Source organism: Lichenostomus cassidix, unplaced genomic scaffold, assembly GCF_008360975.1.
Source record: "Lichenostomus cassidix isolate B80296 unplaced genomic scaffold, HeHo_3.0 HiC_scaffold_44, whole genome shotgun sequence".
Classification (NCBI taxonomy): Eukaryota; Metazoa; Chordata; class Aves; order Passeriformes; family Meliphagidae; genus Lichenostomus; species Lichenostomus cassidix.
This window is the reverse complement of record NW_028148053.1, coordinates 260,041-281,922: the sequence shown is the minus strand read 5'-3', so window position 1 is coordinate 281,922 and position 21,882 is coordinate 260,041. Positions and strand designations below refer to the sequence as shown.

The window sequence follows — 21,882 nt, the reverse complement described above, 5'->3', positions numbered from 1 at the left end:
TTTTGGGTCATGGTTGGGGCAAGGTTAGGTAACTTTTGGGTAATTTTTGGGTATTTTTTGGGTAATTTTTGGATATTTTTTGGGGTCATTGTTGGGTCATTTTTGGGCCATGATTAGATAATTTTTGGGTCATTTTTTGGCCATTTTTTGGCCATTTTTGGGCCATTTTTGGGTCATTTTTGGGTCATGGTTAGGTCATGGTTGGGGCAAGGTTAGGTAACTTTTGGGTAATTTTTGGGTATTTTTTGGGTCATTTTTGGGTCATTTTTGGGCCATTTTTTGGTCATGGTTGGGGCAAGGTAAGGTAATTTTTGGGTAATTTTTGGGTAATTTTTGGGTATTTTTTGGGTCATTTTTGGGTCATTCTTTGATCATTTTGGGTCATTTTTGGGCATTTTTGGGCCATGGTTGGGTCAATGTTGGGCCATCATTGGGCCATCATTTTTGGGTCATTTTTTGGCCATTTTTGGGTCATTTTTGGGTGATGGTTAGGTCATGGTTGGGTCATGATTAGATCATTTTTGGATCATTTTTTGGCCATTTTTGGGTCAAGGTTGGGTCATTCTTGGGTAATTTTTTGGTCATTTTGGGGTCATTTTTGGGCCATGGTTGGGTCATTCTTGGGTCATTTTTTGGTCATTCTTGGCTCATTTTGGTCATTCTCGAGTCATTTTTGGGTCACTCTTGGGTTATTTTTGGGTCATTTTTTGGTCATTGTTGGTCATTTTTGGGTCTATTTGGGGTCAATTCTGGCCATGGTTGGGTCATTTTTGGGTCATTTTTGAGTCATTTTTGGGTCATTTTTGAGTCATTTTTGGGTCATTTTTGGATCATTTTTGAGTCATTTCTGGGTAATTTTTGAGTCATTTTTGGGTCATTTTTGGATCATTTTTGAGTCATTTTTAGGTCATTTTTGGGTCATTTTTAGATCATTTTTGGGTCATTTTTGAGTCATTTTTGGATCATTTTTGGGTCATTTTTGAGTCATTTTTGGATCATTTTTGGGTCATTTTTGGATCATTTTTGAGTCATTTTTGGATCATTTTTGGGTCATTTTTGAGTAATTTTTGGGTCATTTTTGGGTCATTTTTGGATCATTTTTGAGTCATTTTTGGATCATTTTTGGGTCATTTTTGAGTCATTTTTAGATCATTTTTGGGTCATTTTTGGGTCATTTTTTGGGTAATTTTTGAGTCATTTTTGGGTCATTTTTGGATCATTTTTGAGTCATTTTTGGATCATTTTTGGGTCATTTTTGAGTCATTTTTAGATCATTTTTGGGTCATTTTTGGTCATTTTATGGTCAAGGTTGGTCCATGGTTAGGTCCCCAAAATTCCTCCTGAATATCCAAAATTAAGGATTTCCAGCAGTTTCCCCAATTTTTCCAAAATACTGAAGGTTTTGGGGTAATTTTTAGGTCTTTCTGACCCAAAATCTCCCTTGGCTTGGTGGAACCTCCAAGATCATCCAGGTGATCCCAACCTCCTCCAGATGACAAAAATCTGGATTTTGGGAAAATTTGGGAGGTTCTTCTCCATCTTCTCCATCTTCTCCATTTCCATCTCCTCCAAGCACCCAAAATATTGAATTTTCTTCACCATTTTTAGGGTTTTTTGACCCAATCCAAGCCCAACCCAAGCATGGTCATGGTGGAACCTCCATGACCACCTGGGTGGTTCTCAACCTTCTCCATTTGACCAAAATTGGGATTTCGAGGAAAAATTTGGTTTTTCTTCTCCGTCTTCTCAATTTCTACCTCCAAAACATGAAAAATTTTGGGTCATTTTTAGGCTTTTTTTGACCCAATCCAAACCCAACCCAACCACAGTCATGGTGGCATCTCCTCTGACCAACAAAAATCAGGATTTTTGGGAAAATTTGGGTGTTTCTTCTCCATCTTCTCCATTTCCACCTCCTCCAACCACCCAAAATATTGAATTTTTTGACCATTTTTAGGGTTTTTTGACCCAAATTCAAGCCCAACCCCACCAGGGTCATGGTGGAACCTCCATGACCACCTGGGTGCTTCTCAACCTTCTCCATTTGACCAAAATTGGGATTTTGAGGAAAAATTTGGTTTTTCTTCTCCATCTTCTCCATCTTCTCCATCTTCTCCATTTCCACCTCCTCCAAGCACCCAAAATATTGACATTTTTTGACCATTTTTAGGGTTTTTTGACCCAATCCAAGCCCAACCCCAGCAGGGTCATGGTGGAACCTCCATGACCACCTGGGTGGTTTCCAACCTTCTCCATTTGACCAAAATTGGGATTTTGAGGAAAAATTTGGTTTTTCTTCTCCATCTTCTCCATTTCCGCCTCCAAAATATGAAAAATTTTGGGTCATTTTTAGGCTTTTTTTGACCCAATCCAAACCCAACCCAACCACAGTCATGGTGGCATCTCCTCAGACCAACAAAAATCAGGATTTTTGGGAAAATTTGGGTGTTTCTTCTCCATCTTCTCCAACATCTTCATCTTCTCCATTTCCACCTCCTCCAACCACCCAACATATTGACATTTTTTGACCATTTTTAGGGTTTTTTGACCCAATCCAAGCCCAACCCAACCAGGTCCAAGGTAAAACCTCCTCAAGCCAAAACCAAAAAACTCCACAATTTTGGGGAAAAACTGAATTTTCTCTCCGATTTTAAGCTTTTTTCCCCAACCGGGGGTGGAAAATCGCGAATTCCACCGATTTTCCCCCAAATTCTTCTCCCCTCCCCAGAGCCCTCCCCTCCCCCCCAGCTGTCCGTGGACCCTCCGTCCGGCGTGGTGACCGCCGGCCACCGGCTCCGGCTGACCTGCGCCGCGCCGCGCCGCGACTTCCGGCGGCGGTTCCGGTTCTTCCGGGACGGAGCCGAGGTGACGCCGGGGGGTGGTGGCACCTCTGGGGACATCGGTGACGTCACCGGGGACGCGGCCGGGGGGAGCGCCGAGCTGCTCCTCCCGAGGGTTTCCCAGGAATTCTCCGGGAATTTCAGCTGCAGCGTGGAGGAGGAGGTGGGCGGGGCCTGGCTGGAGGCTCCGCCCAGCGGGGGCGTGGCTGTGGTGGTCAGGGGTAGGTGGGGTTTGGGGGGGAGGGTGGGGTTTGGGGGAGGGAGGGTCATGGCCTGTTGGCCACGCCCACTGACCACACCCCCAATGAGGTCATTGACCTCAGTTGACTGCACACCACATGACCACACCCCATTGGCCACACCCCATTGACCACACCCCCATTGACCACACGTCCAATGACCACTCCCTACTAACCACACCCATTGACCACACCCATTGACCACACCTCCATTGACCACACCTCCATTGACCACACCCTGAATGACCACATCCCATTGACCACACCCATTGATCACACCCCCATTGACCACACCCTATTGACCACGCTCTCATTGACTTCAATTGACCACATCCCAATGACCTCACCCTGATTGGCCACACCCCAATGACCACACCCATTGACCACACCTCCATTGACCACACCCTGAATGACCACACCCCATTGACCACACGTCCAATGACCACACCCACTGACCACGCCCTCATTGACCACACCCCCAATAACCAGAGGCACCCAAATGACCACACCCTGAATGACACACCCCATTGACCACTCCCACCCAATGACCACACCTGCTGACCACACCCCTTTATGACAATGTCCCACTGACCACACCCCATTGACCAAATTCCACTGACCACACCCACATTAATGGCCACACCCCGCTGACCACACCTCACTGACCACACCCCCATTCACCACACCTAAATGACCACACCCACCCCAATTATCCCACCCCTTCCATTGACCACACCCCCTTATGACCACACCCCACTAGCCACCCCCACCCCAATGACCACACCCACCACAGTGACCACCCTCATTGACCACGCCCCATTGGCCACTCTCACTTGAATGACCACACCCTACCCAATTATCCCACCCCTCCCATTGACCACACCCCATTGACCACACCCACTGACCACAGCCATCCCAATGACCACACTCCACTGCCCACTCCTACCCCAATGTCCACACCCACCATTGACCACACCCACCCACTGACCACACCCACCCATTGACCACCCTCTCAATGACCCCACCCCTACTGACCCCACAATGACCACACCCTACTGACCACACCCCATTGGCCCCTGCCACTCGAATGACCACACCCACCCCCATGATCCAACCCTCCCATTGGCCACACCCACTGACCACACCCTCACTGACCACACCCATCCCAATGACCCCACTCTCAATGACCCCACCCCCATTGACCCCATGATGACCACACCCTATTGACCACACCCACCCCACTGACCACACCCAACTGACCACATCCCACTGCCCAGTCCCACCCCACCGAGCACACCCAATGTCCACACCCCCATACTGACCACACCCTCAATGACCACACCCATCCCAATGACCCCACCCCCACTGACCCCATGATGACCACACCCTATTGACCACACCCCCATTGACCCCCCAATGACCCCACCGCCACTGACCACGCCCACCCCAGTGACCACACCCCACTGTCCACACCCCAATGACCTCACCCCCTCCACTGACCACACCCCAATGACCACACCCCATCCACTGACCACACCCACTGACCACACCCTTTTCTCTCCCCCCAGCCCCTCCCCCCCAACCCATCCTCCTCCTCTCTCCCCCTTCGGCCACTCCGGACACCTCTGACCCCCAGATTTCCCTCACCTGCCTCATCCCCACCCCTTCCGGCCATGACCACGCCCCTTCTGGCCACGCCCCCTCCGGCCACGCCCGCCGCCGCTTCCGCTTCTTCCACGACGGCAACCAGCGACTGTCCGAGGTGACCACGAGCCACCAGGCCCAGATGTCCATCCCTGTCCACTCCGCAGCCGCGGCCGGAGCCGGACACTCGGCCGGACACTTCAGCTGCCAGTACGAGGAGGAGATGGACGCTGGGTGGGTGTTGTCACCTCCCAGTGCTGCTGTCACCGTCCCTGAGCCGGGTGAGACCCCAGCCTGGGGAGAAGGTCCAAAAACTGGGGAGAAGGTCCAAAAAATGGGGGAAAAATGGTGGTTTTGGGGTGGGAAGGAACTCAAGAAGATCAAAAAATTGGGGTGAAAATTGAAGTTTTGGGGTGGAGAGAACTCAAGAAGGTCCAAAATGGGGGAAATAAAAATTTTGGGGTGGGAGGAACTTGAGAAGGTCCAAAAATTGGGGAGAAGATGCAAAATGGGGTGGAAATTAGGTTTTTGGGGTGGGAGGCCCTTGAGAAAGTCCAAAATTGGGAAAAAATTGAGGTTTTGGGGTGGTGAGAACTCAAGAAGATCCAAAAATGTGGAGAAGGTCAGAAATGGGGGGAAATGGAGATTTTGGGGTGGAGAGAACTTGAGAAGATCCAAAACTGGGGAGAAAGTCCAAAATGGGAGGAAATGGAGGTTTTGGGGTGGTAGGACCTCGAGAAGGCAAAAAAATTGGGGAGAAGGTCCAAAATGGGGTGGAAATTAAGTTTTTGGGGTGGGAGGATCTTGAGAAAGTCCAAAATTGGAAAAAAAATTGAGGTTTTGGGGTGGTGAGAACTCGAGAAGATCCAAAAATTGGGGAGAAAGTCCAAAATGGGAGGAAATGGAGGTTTTGGGGTGGAGAGAACTCAAGAAGGTCCAAAATGGGGGAAAATGAGGTTTTGGGGTGGGAGGAACTTGAGAAGGTAAAGAAATTGGGGAGAAAGTCCAAAATGGGGTGGAAATTAGGTTTTTGGGGTGGGAGGATCTTGAGAAGGTCCAAAATTGGGGGAAAATTGAGGTTTTGGGGTGGAGAGAACTCGAGAAGATCCAAAAATGTGGAGAAGGTCAGAAATGGGGGGAAATTGAGGTTTTGGGGTGGAGAGAACTCAAGAAGGTCCAAAAAAGGGGAAAATAAAAATTTTGGGGTGGAAGGAACTTGAGAAGTTCCAAAGATTGGGGAAAATGTCCAAAATGGGGTGGAAATGGAGGTTTTGGGGTGGAGGAAATCCAAGAAGTTCCAAAATTAGGGAAAAATGGAGGTTTTGGGATGGAGGGAACTCGAGAAGATCCAAAAATTGGGGAGAAGGTCCAAAATGGGAGGAAATGGAGGTTTTGGGGTGGTGAGAACTCAAGAAGGTGAAAAATGGGGGAAAAATGAGGTTTTGGGGTGGGAGGACCTCGAGAAGGCAAAAAAATTGGGGAGAAGGTCCAAAATGGGGTGGAAATTAAGTTTTTGGGGTGGGAGGATCTTGAGAAAGTCCAAAATTGGGAAAAAAATTGAGGTTTTGGGGTGGAGAGAACTCGAGAAAATCCAAAATGGGGAAAAATGGAGGTTTTGGGGTGGAGAGAACTTGAGAAGATCCAAAAAGGGGGAAATAAAAATTTTGGGGTGGGAGGAACTTGAGAAGGTCCAAAATTGGGAAAAAATGGAGGTTTTGGGGTGGAGAGAACTTGAGAAGATCCAAAAAGGGGGAAATAAAAATTTTGGGGTGGGAGGAACTTGAGAAGTTCCAAAAATTGGGGAGAAGGTCCAAAATGCCGAAAAATTGAGGTTTTGGGGTGGAGGGATCTCGAGAAGGTCCAAAACGGGGGAAAATGGAGGTTTTGGGGTGGAAGGAACTTGAGATGGTCCATAAATTGGGGAGAAGGTCCAAAATAGGGGAAAATTTGAGGTTTTGGTGTGGAGAGAACTCGAGAAGGTGAAGAACAGGGGGAAAATGGTGGTTTTGGGGTGGGAGGAAGTTGAGAAGGTAAAAAAACTGGGGAAAAAGTCCAAAATGGGGTGGAAATTAGGATTTTGGGGTGGGAGGATCTTGAGAAGGTCCAAAATTGGGAAAAAATTGAGGTTTTGGGGTGGAGAGAACTTGAGAAGATCCAAAAATGTGGAGAAGGTCAGAAATGGGGGGAAATGGAGGTTTTGGGGTGGAGAGAACTTGAGAAGATCCAAAATTGGGGAGAAAGTCCAAAATGGGAGGAAATGGAGGTTTTGGGGTGGTGAGAACTCGAGAAAGTGAAAAATGGGGGAAAAATGAGGTTTTGGGGTGGGAGGAACTTGAGAAGGCAAAAAAATTGGGGAGAAAGTCCAAAATGGGGTGGAAATTAGGTTTTTGGGGTGGGAGGACCTCGAGAAGGTCCAAAATTGGGAAAAAATTGAGGTTTTGGGGTGGAGAGAACTTGAGAAAGTCCAAAATGGGGTGGAAATGGAGGTTTTGGGGTGGTGAGAACTCGAGAAGATCCAAAAATTAGAGAGAAAGTCCAAAATGGGAGGAAATGGAGGTTTTGGGGTGGGAGGAACTTGAGAAGGTAAAGAAATTGGGGAGAAAGTCCAAAATGGGGTGGAAATTAGGATTTTGGGGTGGGAGGATCTCGAGAAGGTCCAAAATTGGGAAAAAAATTGAGGTTTTGGGGTGGATAGAACTAAAGAAAATCCAAAATGGGGGAAAATGGAGGTTTTGGAGTGGTGAGAACTTGAGAAGATCCAAAAATGTGGAGAAGGTCAGAAATGGGGGGAAATGGAGGTTTTGGGGTGGAGAGAACTCAAGAAGGTCCAAAATGGGAGAAATAAAGATTTTGGGGTGGAAGGAACTTGAGAAGGTCCAAAGATTGGGGAAAATGTCCAAAATGGGGTGGAAATTAGGTTTTTGGGGTGGGAGGACCTCGAGAAGGTCCAAAATTGGGAAAAAATTGAGGTTTTGGGGTGGAGAGAACTCGAGAAGATCCAAAAATTGGGGAGAAATTCCAAAATGGGGGAAAAATGGAGGTTTTGGGGTGGAGGGAACTTGAGAAGGCCTGAAAATTGGGACAAATGGAGGTTTTGAGGTGAGAGAAACTCGAGAAGGTCCAAAAAATGGGAAAAATATCCAAAATGGTGAAAAATTGAGGTTTTGGGGTGGGAGGAACTCGAGAAGGTCCAAAATGGGGTGAAAATGGAAGTTTTTTGGGAGTATTGGTTGATCTGAGGTGTTTTGGGGGAAGTTTTGGGTTTTTGGAATTTTTTGGGCTGTGGGTTTACCTGGGGGGGGGGAAGTTGAGGGATTTGGGGAGATTTTTGGGTGAATTTTGTGGAGTTTTTTGAGGTTTTGGGGGATTTCTTGGGGATTTTGGTTTACATGGGGGTTTTGGGGCAGTTTTGGGTTTTTTGGGCTGTTGGTTGAGTCAGGAGGATTTTTGGGGCTTTTGGAGGAAGTTTGAGGCTTTTTTTGGGGAAGTTTTTAGGGTTTTGGGGATCTTGGCTCATTGGGGTTTTTTTGGGGTATTTTGGGGCTTTTGGGGGTAATTTGAAGAGGATTTTTGGGGTATTTTGGGGAGGTTTTTTGGGGTATTTTGGGGGTATTTTGGGGCTTTTGGGGGTAATTTGAAGAGGTTTTGGGGTATTTTGGGGAGGTTTTTTTGGGGGTATTTTGGGGTTTTCTGGGGTATTTTGGGGAAGATTTTTTAGGGGTTTTTTTTGTTTTTTGGGGGTATTTTGGGGAGATTTTTTTGGTTTTTTTGGGGTATTTGCTAACCCAGGATTTTCTGGGTGTTTCTCTCCCCCAGATCAGTCTGAGCTCCTCCCATTGGTCGTTGGCATCACTGTGGGCGTGGCCGTGCTGCTCCTTGGGCTCCTATTGGCTGTTTGGCTGTTCCGGAGGAGGAAGAGGGGTCAGTGGGGGGGAGGGGAGGATTTTGACCCCAAATTGTCCCCAAATTACCCATTTTGACCCCAAATTGTCCCCAAATCATCCTTTTTGACTCCAAATTGTCCCAAAATTTTTGACCCCAAATTGTCCCTAAAATCACCCATTTTAACCCCAAAATGTCTCCAAATCATGTCTCCATTTTAACCCCAAATTTCCCCCAATTCATCCATTTTAACCCCAAATTCCCCCCAAATCATCCTTTTTGACTCCAAATCATTCGTTTTAACCCCAAATTGTCCATTTTACCCCAAAATTGGCTGCTTTGTTCCCAAACTCCTAATTTAACCCCAAATTTCTCCATTTTAGTCCAAAAACTGACTCCAAATCGCCCATTTTGCCCCAAAATTGCCCATTTGACCCCAAAATTGCCCCCAAAGTGCCTATTTTGACCCCAAATTGTCCTTTTTAGTCCAAAAATCAACCCTTTCTCCCCAAATAGCCCCTTTTGCCCCCAAATTTCCAATCTGACCCCCAAATTCATAAAAATCCCCCAAATTTTCTATTTTGAGCCCCAAAATTTGATTTTGCCCCCAAATCTTCCATTTAACATCAAAATTTCCCATTTTCACCCCCAAATTTGCCTATTTTGCCTTAAAATTTCCCCATTTTGTCCCCAAAATTTCCCATTTCACCCAAAAAATTTCCCATTTTGACTCCAAACAAACTCAATTTGACACTAAAATTCCCCAATTTGCTCCAAAATCTTTTTTCCCCCACAAAAATTCCCTATTTATTCCAAATCCAATCTTCCCCCCAAAATTTCCCATTTCTCCCCAAACTTCCCATTTCACCTGAAAATTCTCCCATTTTGACGCCAAACAAACTCAATTCGACACCAAAATCGTCCAATTTTGCTCCAAAATCTCCTTTTCTCCCCCAAAATTCTCAATCTATTCCAAATCAATTATTTCCCCCCCAAAAAATTTGTTTTTCTCCAAAATTGATGGTTTCGCCCCAAATTTTCCCCTCAAATTATCCAATTTTGATCCCAAACCAGCCAAATTCAACACCAAAATTCCCCCAATTTTACTCCAAATTCTCCTTTTTCCACCCCAAAAAATCCTGATTTTATTCCAAATCCATTCCCCCTCCCCCAAATTTTCTCTTTTCCCCCAAAATGGACCTTTTTGCCCCAAAATCTCAATTTTTTGCCCCAATCCAGGGCGTTCCCGCTGGCGAGGGTTGAGCGACACCGGAACCTTCCCGCTGGGGGCCGTCGAGGTCGCCGCCTGAGCAGGGCCACGCCCACCAAGATGGCCGCCAGAGACGCCGGACCACTCCCACAATATAGCCAGTGACGCTTCAGGACCACGCCCCACAAGATGGCCACCAGCTCGCAGACCACGCCCCCCAAAATGGCATCGAGACCACACCCCAAGATGGCTGACTTGGCATAGGCCATGCCCCAAAAATGGCACCAACATCATGACCCAAGATGGCGCTGAGGCCACGCCCCAATATGGCCGACAGAATAAAGGACACACCCCAATATGGCTGACTTGTCATAGGCCACGCCCCAAAATGGCACCAAAATCATGACCCAAGATGGCTGACAGAATAAAGGCCACGCCCCCCAAAATGGTGCTGAAAAAATGAACCCAATATGGTGGACAGGATAAAGGCCACGCCCCCAAGATGGCGTTGAGACCACACCCCAATATGGCCGACGTATCACAGGCCACGCCCCAAAAATGGCACCGAGGCCACGCCCCAATATGGCTGACTTGTCATAGGCCACGCCCCAAAAATGGCACTGAAACCATGATCCAAGATGGCGGACAGAATAAAGGCCATGCCCCAAATATCGCGGTGAGACCACACCCCAATATGGCTTCCTTGACATAAACCACGCCCCAAAATGGCCACCAGATCAGACCACGCCCCCAAAATCCACCCAGGCCACACCCCAATATGGCTTCCTTGACATAAGCCACACCCCAAGATGGCCACCAGATCAGACCACGCCCCCAAAATCCACCCAGACCACACCCCAACATGGCGGAGGGAATAAAGCACACCCCCCAAGATGGCCGTCAGATCGCAGACCACACCCCAATATGGCTGACCTGCCACAGGCCACGCCCCAAGATGGCCGCCACCTCCCAGGCCACGCCCCAAGATGGCCGCAAGCTCCCAGGCCACGCCCCCAAACAGCACAGCGGGGATTCTTCCCAGGCTGGCTCCTGCCCCACGTTGGGCGCCGTTTGCTGCGGTTTGAGGATGTTACACCAGCAGAGCTTACCAAGCGCGGAGAATCAACAAAAAGCACTCGGGATGTTCCACCGCCATTCAGCCAACCTCCTCGGAAAGCACGGCTTTTTTCCACAGGCTGCCGCCCGCCCCTTCGGTCTCCTCGCTGAATGCAAGCTTCTCGCCGGGGAAACTGAGAAAGGTTCTCTGAGCTTTTTCCCCCCTTCCACCAGCACAGGCGCCTGTCTGTGGCCGCCAGGGCTGAAGGCTGAACTCTTAATTCACATTCAAATTGTAGGTAACAGCTCTGGCCTGATGGCTTATCGGCTAAGTATGCATTTGAAACCAGCACAGAAACCGCTGAATCATCCCATGGAGGACCGTCACCGTGGAGGGGGCTTTGGGGGTATCCAAAGACCACCAGGAGCATGCGTGGTGCACATGCTAATGATATTAATGACTTCCGAGAAATGATTTGTATAACCACTCCTATCCTGAAGAATGCAATTAATATTCATGATTTTACCTATAACTCTGCGTCTTTGGGGTACTGAGGTGTGTGTGTTTGGTGGAAACAATCCCCACACATCCGGTGCACCGAATAAAGCAAATACCCACTTCTCTGACTTGGTCTCTGAAGTGTCTCTCAGCTCGATTGGGGCGAATCAAATCGGCTTCCCAAAAGCATCTTCTCTCCTGCAGCAGCGACTGCAGAGTGACGCTTCCCAGGTTGGCTTCTGCCCCACGTTGGGCGCCGTTTGCTGCGGTTTGAGGATGTTTTAGCAGCAGAGCTTACCGAGAGCGTCTCTGCCCAGCGCGGCTCAGCACCGAACTCACCGCACTCTCACCGCCCGGGGAGCCATCAGGCTGCTCTGGTTCCTCTGCTGCTCCACAACCGGTGATGGTAAAGGAAGCAGGGCTGATGCCTTAAAAGCTGGTGAAAATAAGACACAGACACAGCAGTATAGGGAAAAAGGGTATTATCTTGGTTTTAATAGCATCCCAGGTGCTCCATGGTCGAAGGTGGAATCACGCCGAGGAGCACAGTGGGTACAACGCAAATACAATTTTATGGACCTCACGAATTAGCATATCTATCTAAAATCCCCCAATAGGAAACTTAACAAATGAAATAATTGTCCCCCTATTCTAATTACCCCCCAAATGAGGCTACAATCTAGCTTACAAAAACATGATCCAGAGAGGAGGCTCCGTCCAAGGTTGGAGCCTCATGTTCTGAGATAGCAGGGATGTTGTGTCTTCTCCAGAGAACTCCAAACTAGGCTAATATCAGAGTACAAGGGCTATAAAAATGTAAGGCTAAGGTACAGGGAGTGAAAATACAAGGAATGGGAAAGGGTGTAAAATGTATAAAAAGGGTATCAAAAGAGTATAAAGGACAAAAACCATCAGGCGTCAGGGTGACGGCGCGCTTTTAGCCTTTTGGCTAATGTGGCTAGCAGAGCCAAAACAACATCAGTGATAGGGTGCAGCCCGGGATGGGACAGCTCAGGGTGACACAGGTGACACAGGTGGCAGCGTGTCACGGCAGCTTTGGTGACTGCCTGGAGGCTTGGACTCTCGGCAGAGAAGAACAAAGAGGTGCAGACCCTGCGGCTGGGTGTCTCATTGTTGGAAAATGGTTAGCAGAATGAGGCCATATTGGCGAGGTGTGTGTGCAGAAGAAGATGCACCATGCACAAACCAGCTATTGTTCCAAACTCTGAAGGTGCTGTTGTTCCTAACTCTAAGATGCTATTGTTCATAACTTTGAGATGTTCTTCCCAGGAGATAGAAAAGAGAACTAGAATTGTATCCAATGCAGAAGAAATAAGCAAAATAGAGAAAGAATCACACAGTCAGTAATTCAGCTTATGCTGGCAAAACTTTAGCTGAGCCAAGTGAAACGTGCCTAAAGACCACAGCGAATCAGAAAGCTAAGACAGATGTGCGCATAGACCAAACAGCCAATCATAAGTGCCGGTTTGTCGCGTGAACCTGTACCTGTTTTCTATAATAACGCCTGTCTTAGAAGAAATAAACCATTATCTCCGTGAGAGTGTGCGTTACTTCCCGGCGACCTCTCCGACATCTCCAAGGCAGTTTATTGAGGGAAATCCGGGTAGGAGCGCGGGGCGGAGCGGGGAGGAGACACCCAAGGCGGAGAGCCTCGAGCGTTCCGGGACAGAGGGTTAAAAGGGGATGGGAAAGGGGAGTGGTTAGCTCCGAGGAGCCAACCAGGGAAGGGGAAAGGGATGGAACATGGGAGGAACCAGGGAGAATAAACCAATAGGGAAGGAACGGGGAGGAGTACAAAAGTGGGGAACCAATGGGGTGCCAAACTGGGCAGAATATTCTAGAACTTAGCTACATAAAAGGAAGCACCAGAGGCCAAAGACCTCCCCTGGTGCACAGACCAGATGAAACAGACCCCAATATGGCGGAGGGTGAGGAGTTTTCTAGGGAAACAGAGGGGTGGGGACAGAACATTGGCACAGTGACTTCTGGGCACAGGGGCAGTACATGGGTGGAGTTAGGGTACAGGAACCAATAGGGAAAACCCGAGGGAGTGGCCAGGGATGGAGTTAGGGTACAGGAACCAATAGGGAAAACCCGAGGGAGTGGCCAGGGGTGGAGTTAGGGTACAGGAACCAATAGGGAAAACCCGAGGGAGTGGCCAGGGGTGGAGTTAGGGTACAGGAACCAATAGGGAAAACCCAAGGGAGTGGCCAGGGGTGGAGTTAGGATACAAGAACCAATAGGGAAAACCCAAGGGAGTGGCCAGGACCACGTGGGGTGGGGAAAGCAGGACAATAGGGGAAGGGTAAACACATTAAGAAATGGGTGGCAAACCTACAGCTTTCATCACAACAGTTTCCAATACTTTTTTACAGATTATCAGTGTCACACACATTACTATAACAAGCCAGAGATGTGTCTCTGATCTGTGAAAACTATACATTAGGGACAAAATTGTCCCTACCTGTTGGTAGGGAAACAGGCCTATGTGCCAAACAGACAATATCACATCAAACAACCTCCCATCAAACAACATGGTGACTACTGATAGCTGTAATTCAATACAAAGCGTTTAACACCAGGATGTAATTATTACGGTTTTTTTCACCTTCTCTAGCCCAACAAAAGGTGGACATCAAGTTTATCAACCCCACTTTGGGCACCAAATATTGTCCCGGATTAGAGACAAATTTCTCCAGGTAGAGAGCACTCCAAACAAACGCCTCCTCTCCCCCCACTCACAACAGAATTTCTTAGATAAAAGTGAAAAAAAACCCTATTTATTTAACAAAACATTTAGAGTGCCCTGCAAGGCACAGGGGAAGGGGAGAACAGGGGAAAAGGAGTTTTTAAACCTGAGTAAACAGCTGGCGAACTTTAGTGTCCTTTCCTCAGATGCAGTTTCCCCTCTCTGGAGGTCCCCAGGGGCTGGGCGGAGTTGCTCCAGTAGCTCCCTGGAGGATTCTCATCTGCCATCCTCAGGGGTTCCTTGGGTTTTCCGGGTGAGAAAGCAAATCGGAGAAAAGGGTCCAAAAAAAAAAGAAAATGGCGAAGAAGCAATCCCAGGGAAAAACTAGCAGCCTTGACAGCAGCAGTCCCAGGAGTGTCCTTGCCTCCCCCTCGCTCCCCAGCAGAGAAGTTTGGGGAAAAGTTTTCCAAACAACCTGCGCTTCTCCCAGCTGCTGAACGCAGTTAAAGCTACAGAACCACATTTCTGAGCATACAAGCAAATAATAGGGAATACAGGATTATCCTAACATCACCCCAAGACAATCGGGCAGCTTTAGATCTTTTTGTTTAATTTCTTTTTTTTTACCCTAGATTTGGTTGTTTTGAGAGGATGAAGAAGGAAATTATTTAGGTTGGAAAACACCTCCAAGATCATCCAGCATTGCATGATGACACCAGAAGAAATAATTGGACACAGCAGGTGACATTTTTTAGGGTGAAAAGTTAATAACTCAGCTCTTCTCAATGAATTTCCGCCGTCAATGTGAGTCCCAAAGGATGTTCCTGCCCCTGCTTTTTTCCAGGTGGCTACAGGGAATCAGGAGGATGTGGAAGCCACCAGCCAGGGGTCTTCCCAACGTGGATCACTGGGAATGTGGGTAACCAGGGCTCTTCCCAAAGTGGGTCTACTGATGGAGGATGAAGTTGGAGCAGCGCATGAAGCTCTTCCTCCAGTCAGGGAACTCGCAGGGCTTTCCTTACCGGTGGCTATGCTGGTGTTTGGTCAAGGTAGAGCTGCTGGAGAAGCTCTTCCCACACTCAGGACACTCATAGGGTCTCTCCCCGGTGTGGATGCGCCGGTGGGTGATGAGGTGGGAATTGTGCTTGAAGCCCTTCTTGCACTCAGGGCAGCGGAAAGGCCTCTCCTGTGTGTGAATCCGCCACCAACACCAAACCCCCCACACCAAACACCCACCCCCCCACACACAACCCAACCCCCACACCAACACACCCCCACCCAACAACCAACCACCCACCACACAACCCCCAACCCGATGCCTGAGGAGTTCTGAGCTGATCGGAAACCTCTTCCCACACTCAGGACACTCACAGGGCCTCTCCCCGGTGTGGATCATCTTGTGGCAGATCAGGGTGGAGCTGTGGCTGAAGCTCTTCCCACATTCTCCACACTCATAGGGCCTCTCCCCAGTGTGGCTCCTCTGGTGGACCATAAGATGAGTGATCTTTCTGAAGCTCTTCTCACATTTCCCACACTTGTAGGGCTTCTTGGTCTCATGAAGCTTCTCAGGAACCTCCTGCTCCCAACTCTGCCTGAAGCTCTGGTCACCTTCCTGGCACAGGGTGGGTCTTTGCTCCTCACAGCACCCCGGTTTTGGGCTGGGTTTGCAGTCCCTCCTTTTGTGGCATCTCTGGGGCTTTTCCTCCCTGTTGGATTCCTGGGTCATGGAGCTGCTCAAAATGGCCTTTTCCATGAGGTTCTGCTGCAGGGATTTGTCCTCCCTGGTCTCTGTCCTCAGCTTGTTGCCTGGGGGAGGAAGCACAAGGAGAGGATTTGGGATTTACCTCCATGCCAGGGGGAAGGGGAAGGAGATCCCCCAATCCATCCCCAGCAGGACAGTGTCAGCAGCAGGGCTGTCCTGCAGCCAGGGGCGATGCTGGGCTGGGAGATGGAGGAGAAGAGAGGGGAAAGGGGCAGTGACTTCCTCCTCACCTGCCTGGGGGTCCTGGGGCATCTTCCTCTTCCTCACAGCCTTCCCCTTCATCCAGCCAAGGTTTGGGAATGGGAAATCCTGGTTTGGGGAAAAACAAGGTGTGACTACATTGCGTTTGAAGGTCACCCTGTCCAATTCCATCTCTAAAAGTCACTGCACATCTGGGGTCCATAAAACCTTCAGACCAACAAGATTCAGCCCCACAAAAATTCCCCCAGGAGTTAACCCTCTCTGGTCTCTGCTATTTGGAGTTCTGGCCTTCCCCCCTGTCTGGGGTCCCGTGTGTACTGGGGCTCCCCCTCTCCAGCATCCCCACCCTCCCCAGACTAATGGGGGTCCCAGGAATCCCAGGGGCTCCCCCACCCCAGGTTCCCCACTTAAGGGTTCTGAGGGTCTCCTCTCTCTGGGGTCCAGCTTAGGGAAGCCTGGGGTTTTGGGGATCCCAGGGATTCCCTCTCCCCTGTCTCTCCCTCCAGGCTGCTGGGGCTCCTGGGGGTACCCTCTCTGTGCATCCCTGTTTCAGGGTCCCAGAGGTCACCCTCCAGGCTCCCAGGGGTCCCCCAGCTCTGCCATTGTCCCTCTCCATTCTCCCCTCCCATGGCTCTCCTGGGTGTCCCCAAATCCAGTGTCCCCATACCCCTCTGGTCCCACATGGTCCCCATGTTGCCCCAGGCAGAGCCAAACCCCCACTGCAGGGGGGCCTGCATTCCCCCACCCCCTGCCAGGGCTCTGCCAGCTCCACCAGGACCCCCAAAAACACCTCCTGGGTGTCCCAATGTGTCCCCAAGGGGCATTTGCATAACCTGACTGGGGGTTACTGGGCCCATGTTGGGAGGAAACTGGGGACACATAGGGAGCAACTGGGATCACACTGGGAGCAACTGGGACCACACTTTGGGCAACTGAAAGAAAATGGTATCATGCTGGAGGTCACTGGGAGTAACTGGGAAAGAATGGGGTCATTCTGAGGGAACTACAACCTTACTGGGGCAGCTAGGAGTACCTGGAATGACTATGAGCATGCTGAGGGAAACTGGGATATACTGGGAATGTCTGTAACCATACTGGGCTGGCTGGAACCACACTGGGAACAGTTGGGACCACACTGGGGGCAACTGGGCGATACTGGGCAGGAGTGGGACCCTGCTGACAGGGAATGGGACTATACCAGGGGCCACTGGGGGCAAGTGGGATCATGCTGGCAGGAACTGGGAACAACTGGAACTATACTGGGAGCAACTGGGATCATACTGGGATCACAGTGGGAGCAGCTGGCCCCATGCTGGGAGAGACTGGAATCACACTGAGGGTGATTGGAATCATACTGGAATATACTGGGAGTGGCTGTGGGCAACTGGAATCATGCTGAAAGCAACCAGGAGGAAGTGGGAATGACTGGGAGCATGCTGGGGCAACTGGGATATACTGGGAAAGGCACAGAGTCACAGGGATCATACTGGAGGCTACTGGGCTCATGCTGGCATTGACAGGGAGCAACTGGGATCACACTGGGAGCCACTGGCATCATACTGGGAGGGACTGGGATCATACTGGGATTACAGGGGGTGTCAATAGACCCTGATTGGGCTTTACTGGGAGCTACTAGGCCCATGCTGGGAGCCAACTGGAGATACACTGGGAGCAACTGGGTGCATGCTGGTGACAACTGGGATCTACTGGCAGTGACTGGGATAATCCTGGGGGCAACTGAACCATGCTGAGGTAACTGGGAGTGCCTGGAAATGACTATGAGAATGTTCAGGGACACTGGGATATACTGGGAGTGCCTGAGACCATGCAGGTGGTGATTGGGACCATACTGGTAGTAACTGGGATTGTGCTGGGGGGAACTGGGACCATGCTGGAGGTAACTGGGGGCAAGTGGGAGTGACTGGGACCCTGCTAAGAGAGACTGACATCATACTGGACTCATCCTGGGAGTGACTGTGACTATGCTAGGGACAACTGGGAGAACTGGGGACACACTGGGAAAAAGAGGGAGAAACTGGGAGCAACTGGGACAGTGCTGGGGGCAAATAGCATCATAATAGGGAACGACTGGGAGTGACTGGGTTCATACTGGGAGCAACAGGGATCCTGCAGGGACGGAGGGGAAGTGACCAGGATCATACTGGGAGTTACTGGGCTCATTCTGGGAGAAGCCACTTGCAGAACCCGGGAGTTCTGAATCCCTTTCCTGGCCATCCCGCCCCTCCAGCCCCCAGATTCCCCCGCCGGGGGTCCCAGCAATCCCAGGCACTCCCCCTCGCAGACTCCCCGCTCCGAACTTCTGGGGGTCTCCTCTCCCTGGGGTTCTGAAGAGAAGCCGCGGCTCCCGGAGGTCCCCAAAACCGGTGTGTCCCCAATCCCGCCCCGGTCCGGCGCGGTCACCACGTGGCCCCGGGCAGAGCTTGGTGGCCCCGGGCAGAGCTTGGTGGCCCCGGGCAGAGCTTGGTGGCCCCGGGCAGAGCCCAACCCCCACCGCGGGGAAACCCGCATCCCCCTGCCCCCCATCGGGGCTCTGCCGGCACCGCCACCGGGACCCCCAAAAACACCTCCCGGGGAACCCCCGATGTCCCCCCGAGGGACATCTGCGGCTCGGCTTTGGAGTCCAGAAAACTCCAAACATCGCCCCAAAAAAACCCCAAACCCAGGGATCCCTACAGATATTTGGGGCGAGCTCTCCCTCCCCGCTCACCTGCGGGATGAGGCGGCGATGGTCCAGGGGGGCTGCGAATTCAGGGAATCCCAGACCGCGTGGCTCCTTCCCCATCCTCCTTTGTCCCTCCTGTCCCTTCTCTTCCTCCCGCTCCTCCCGCTCTGTCTCTCCTCCTCCTTCTCCGCCCTAATCCCACCTCCTTCCCCCAATCCCTCCTTCCGCTCCTCCTCCTCCTCCTCCCGCCTCCTCCTCCGCCGTTGCCGAGTCGCTCGCAGGCCGCGGGAGGAGCGGGGATGCAGCCGGGACAGCTCGGCATGGGCAGCGCGGGGCTCTCGGCTGCTCCCAGCCCAGCGCTGGGGACAGGGGGAACCTGGCTCGGGGAAAAGGAGAGGGAAACAGGGAAAACTGGGGGCTGCAGACCCAAAGTGGGCCTTGCTGGGGAGCCTGGGCAGGGAGTTGCAAACAGAATTGGCCTAGCCTGGCTGGATCACCACAAAATGTCACTTTTTATATGTAAATGTAAGGAATCAGTCCTGTGTGAAATTCTGGGATGGGAAGACCTTCCCTATGGTTTGCTGGCTCTGGAGTGGGCTGAGGTCAGAGCACTGTGTGAGCAATGGGGAAGTTGGTTAAAAGCAGCTGAACCGCTGGATGTATTAAAGTGCATCCAAAAATTGTGTTTTGAAATAGGAAAAGAACTTGTGGGCTACGGAAGATGAGGATGAATTCTGTTAGCAGCATACTGGAAACAGCAGCAGCAGAATTAACAACTGTAGTTGGAATGCTCCTCCATGGAGTGACAGAAGAAAGTTTTCAGAATGTCCCCATGTCAGGCTCTGGGGATCGATCTGGTGGAACATCCTGTGGGGGAGGCTGTGGCACTGGGGGTCAGGGGGGACCTGGGGGGACAGGGGACCCTGCTGTGCACGAGCAGCGTTGGAATTGTCTGGGGGAACTGTGAGGGGGACTGGGGTGGAGTGACCTCCCCAGGGACCTCACACAGCCCCCAGTGATGTCACAAAGCAACCTGTGATGACAGAACCACTCTGGGATGTCACAGTTCACGATGTGATGTCAAACAATCTGCCCTTGGGTGTCACACCAGCATTCTGTGACATCACAACCTGCTCTGTGATGTCACAACCCAGCTGGGATGTCACCCAGCAGCCCTGTGATGTCACAACCCAGTCTGTGATTTCACAGCCTTCTCTGTGACATCACACAGCCTGTTCCTTGATGTCACAGACAACTCTGTGATGTTACAAAGCCACACTGTGATGTCACAGCCTGCTCTCTGATGTCAGACAGAGCCATCCTCTATGATGGCAGAGTCTGCTCTGCAACCGCACAGCCCTCTTTGTGATGTCACAGCCCGCTCTGTGGCACAGCCTGCTTCATGATGTCACATCACCACCATGGGACATTACATCCTGCCCTATCATGTCACACAACCAACCAGTGATTTCACAGCCCAGTCTATGATGTCACAGCCCTCTGTGACCTCACAGCCAACCTGGGATGTCATACAGTCACACTGTGATGTCACAGTGAGCTCTGTGATGTCACACAGTCCCCTCTCTGATGCTGTAGCTGCTCCATGATCTCACATAACACTCTGTGATGTCATAGCCCAATGTGTGACCTCACACACCCCACTCTGTGATGTCACACAGCTGCTTTCTGACATCACAGTTGCTCTGTGGCTCTCTGACACAGCCCCAGAGGTGCCCATGGCTATGACACAGCCCCCTCTGGGCCATGGCACAGCCCCTGCCAATGCTGAGCACCTGTGAGCTCTGGGTGTGCCCTGCTGGTGTCCCTGAGATGGCCTGGCCGTGCCCCAGCCCTGCTGGGCTGTGCACAGGAGCTGCTCCTGGGCAGAGCTGTCTCTCTGCAGCGCTGCCGCTTGCCAGGAGCTCCTCTGTGCCAGGAGCCCAGCCCAGCTCAGCAGCACAGCAACGGCACAGGGACTTGAATGAGCCTCGTGGGGCTTTGGTGCTGTTTGCATCAGACTCAGTCCCTCAGAGTGTGTGCAAAAAACTTCTCAAGAACTCGAAGTGAGATTGAAACCCTGAAGTATCTTGTGTTGATGAGTTCCACTGAGGGACATGACTGAGAAAGTGTCCCCAGGTTCCAGTGAGAGGAGAAAACTTCCTGCAGAAGTTGACTCTGTTAGGTCTTCAAGTAAAGACAATCCCAGGGATGGGTTTGCCTTTCTTGAGCCAGGACGGATCCAAACTCTCTTCCCCAACACATATATCCTAGGCACCACAGGCACTTTATCCCCCTTCTGTGGCCCATGGAGGATTGGATTGGATTGGGCAGGGCCAGCTCAGCTGGTGGAGCCTCATGTGTTCACTGATCAGTGGCCTTGGCTAAATTCATCTCCCAAAGTTTGAAGATCTCACCACCCATTGCTTTCAAGGTGGTTTTTAGCTTTCCCTTGCACTGTTCAGCTTTCCCAAGCTGGTGCCTGGCAGGGAATATGAAACACTCACTCAATCCTGTGCTCTCTGGCCCAGGTGTCCCTGGGGCTGTTCTGGAAATGATTCCCATTGTCTGACTCAATTCTTTCTGGGGGCTCTGTGCCCACAGGACTTGCTTTTCCAGGCCCAGGGTGGTGTTCTGGGCAGTGCTGTGAGGCACAGGGTGTGTCTCCATCCATCCTGGGGCTGTTCCCAGCACTGTCAGCAGCAGTGCTTGCCCTGGTGGCTCTGTGGCACTGTGATGTCATCCATCTGCCAGGTCCCCCCCAGAGTGGTATTTCCACCATTGTCCCCAACACCTGAGGGGCTTTTCCTGCTTGATCCCAGCACATGTTCTACAGTCATGGATAACCTGGAGATGCTGTCCATGGTTAAATCCACCCCTCAGTCATGAGTCCATCAGAAGGTTGTATCTCTTCCCTGATTACCTGAGGCACCACAAACCCATTGAGCCTGAAATATCTCACCCTTGTGTGGCCTCTCCAGACCCTCCTGAGACACTTTAATCCTGGCAGCCCAATGCCCCTGTCTGTTGTTGTGATGCTCTTCAGTGCCCAACTTTGGGCACAGGAGCATCCACAGGAGGGACTTTCACAGCCACCTTCCCTACCCAGGCAGCAATGTCTTGCCCCAGCCCAGCAACCCTGATGTGTTTCCCTCTGTG

At 50.8% G+C, this 21,882-nt stretch overlaps 2 protein-coding genes and 1 long non-coding RNA gene across 3 annotated transcripts in view; 1 reads left to right on the top strand and 2 right to left on the bottom strand.

The window, feature by feature from the left end:
• Positions 1-10,175, top strand: part of LOC146420166 (uncharacterized) — an 11,608-nt gene extending 1,433 nt beyond the window's left edge. The window contains exons 2-5 of the mRNA XM_085048523.1: positions 2,539-3,061; positions 4,648-5,004; positions 8,540-8,644; positions 9,845-10,175. Coding sequence (XP_084904649.1) covers positions 2,539-3,061; positions 4,648-5,004; positions 8,540-8,644; positions 9,845-9,915 — 1,056 coding nt within the window. The 3' untranslated portion in view covers positions 9,916-10,175. The remainder of the gene's footprint in view (positions 1-2,538; positions 3,062-4,647; positions 5,005-8,539; positions 8,645-9,844) is intronic.
• LOC146420164 (serine/threonine-protein kinase pim-1-like) overlaps positions 1-21,882 on the bottom strand; it is a 68,325-nt gene that overhangs the window by 32,967 nt on the left and 13,476 nt on the right. The gene's annotated exons all lie outside the window — the stretch shown is intronic.
• Positions 15,761-18,909, bottom strand: LOC146420165 (uncharacterized). The gene is made up of 3 exons (XR_014849248.1): positions 18,772-18,909; positions 16,073-16,151; positions 15,761-15,886 (listed from the first exon to the last, which is right to left on the bottom strand). It is a non-coding gene; the product is annotated as an uncharacterized LOC146420165 (long non-coding RNA).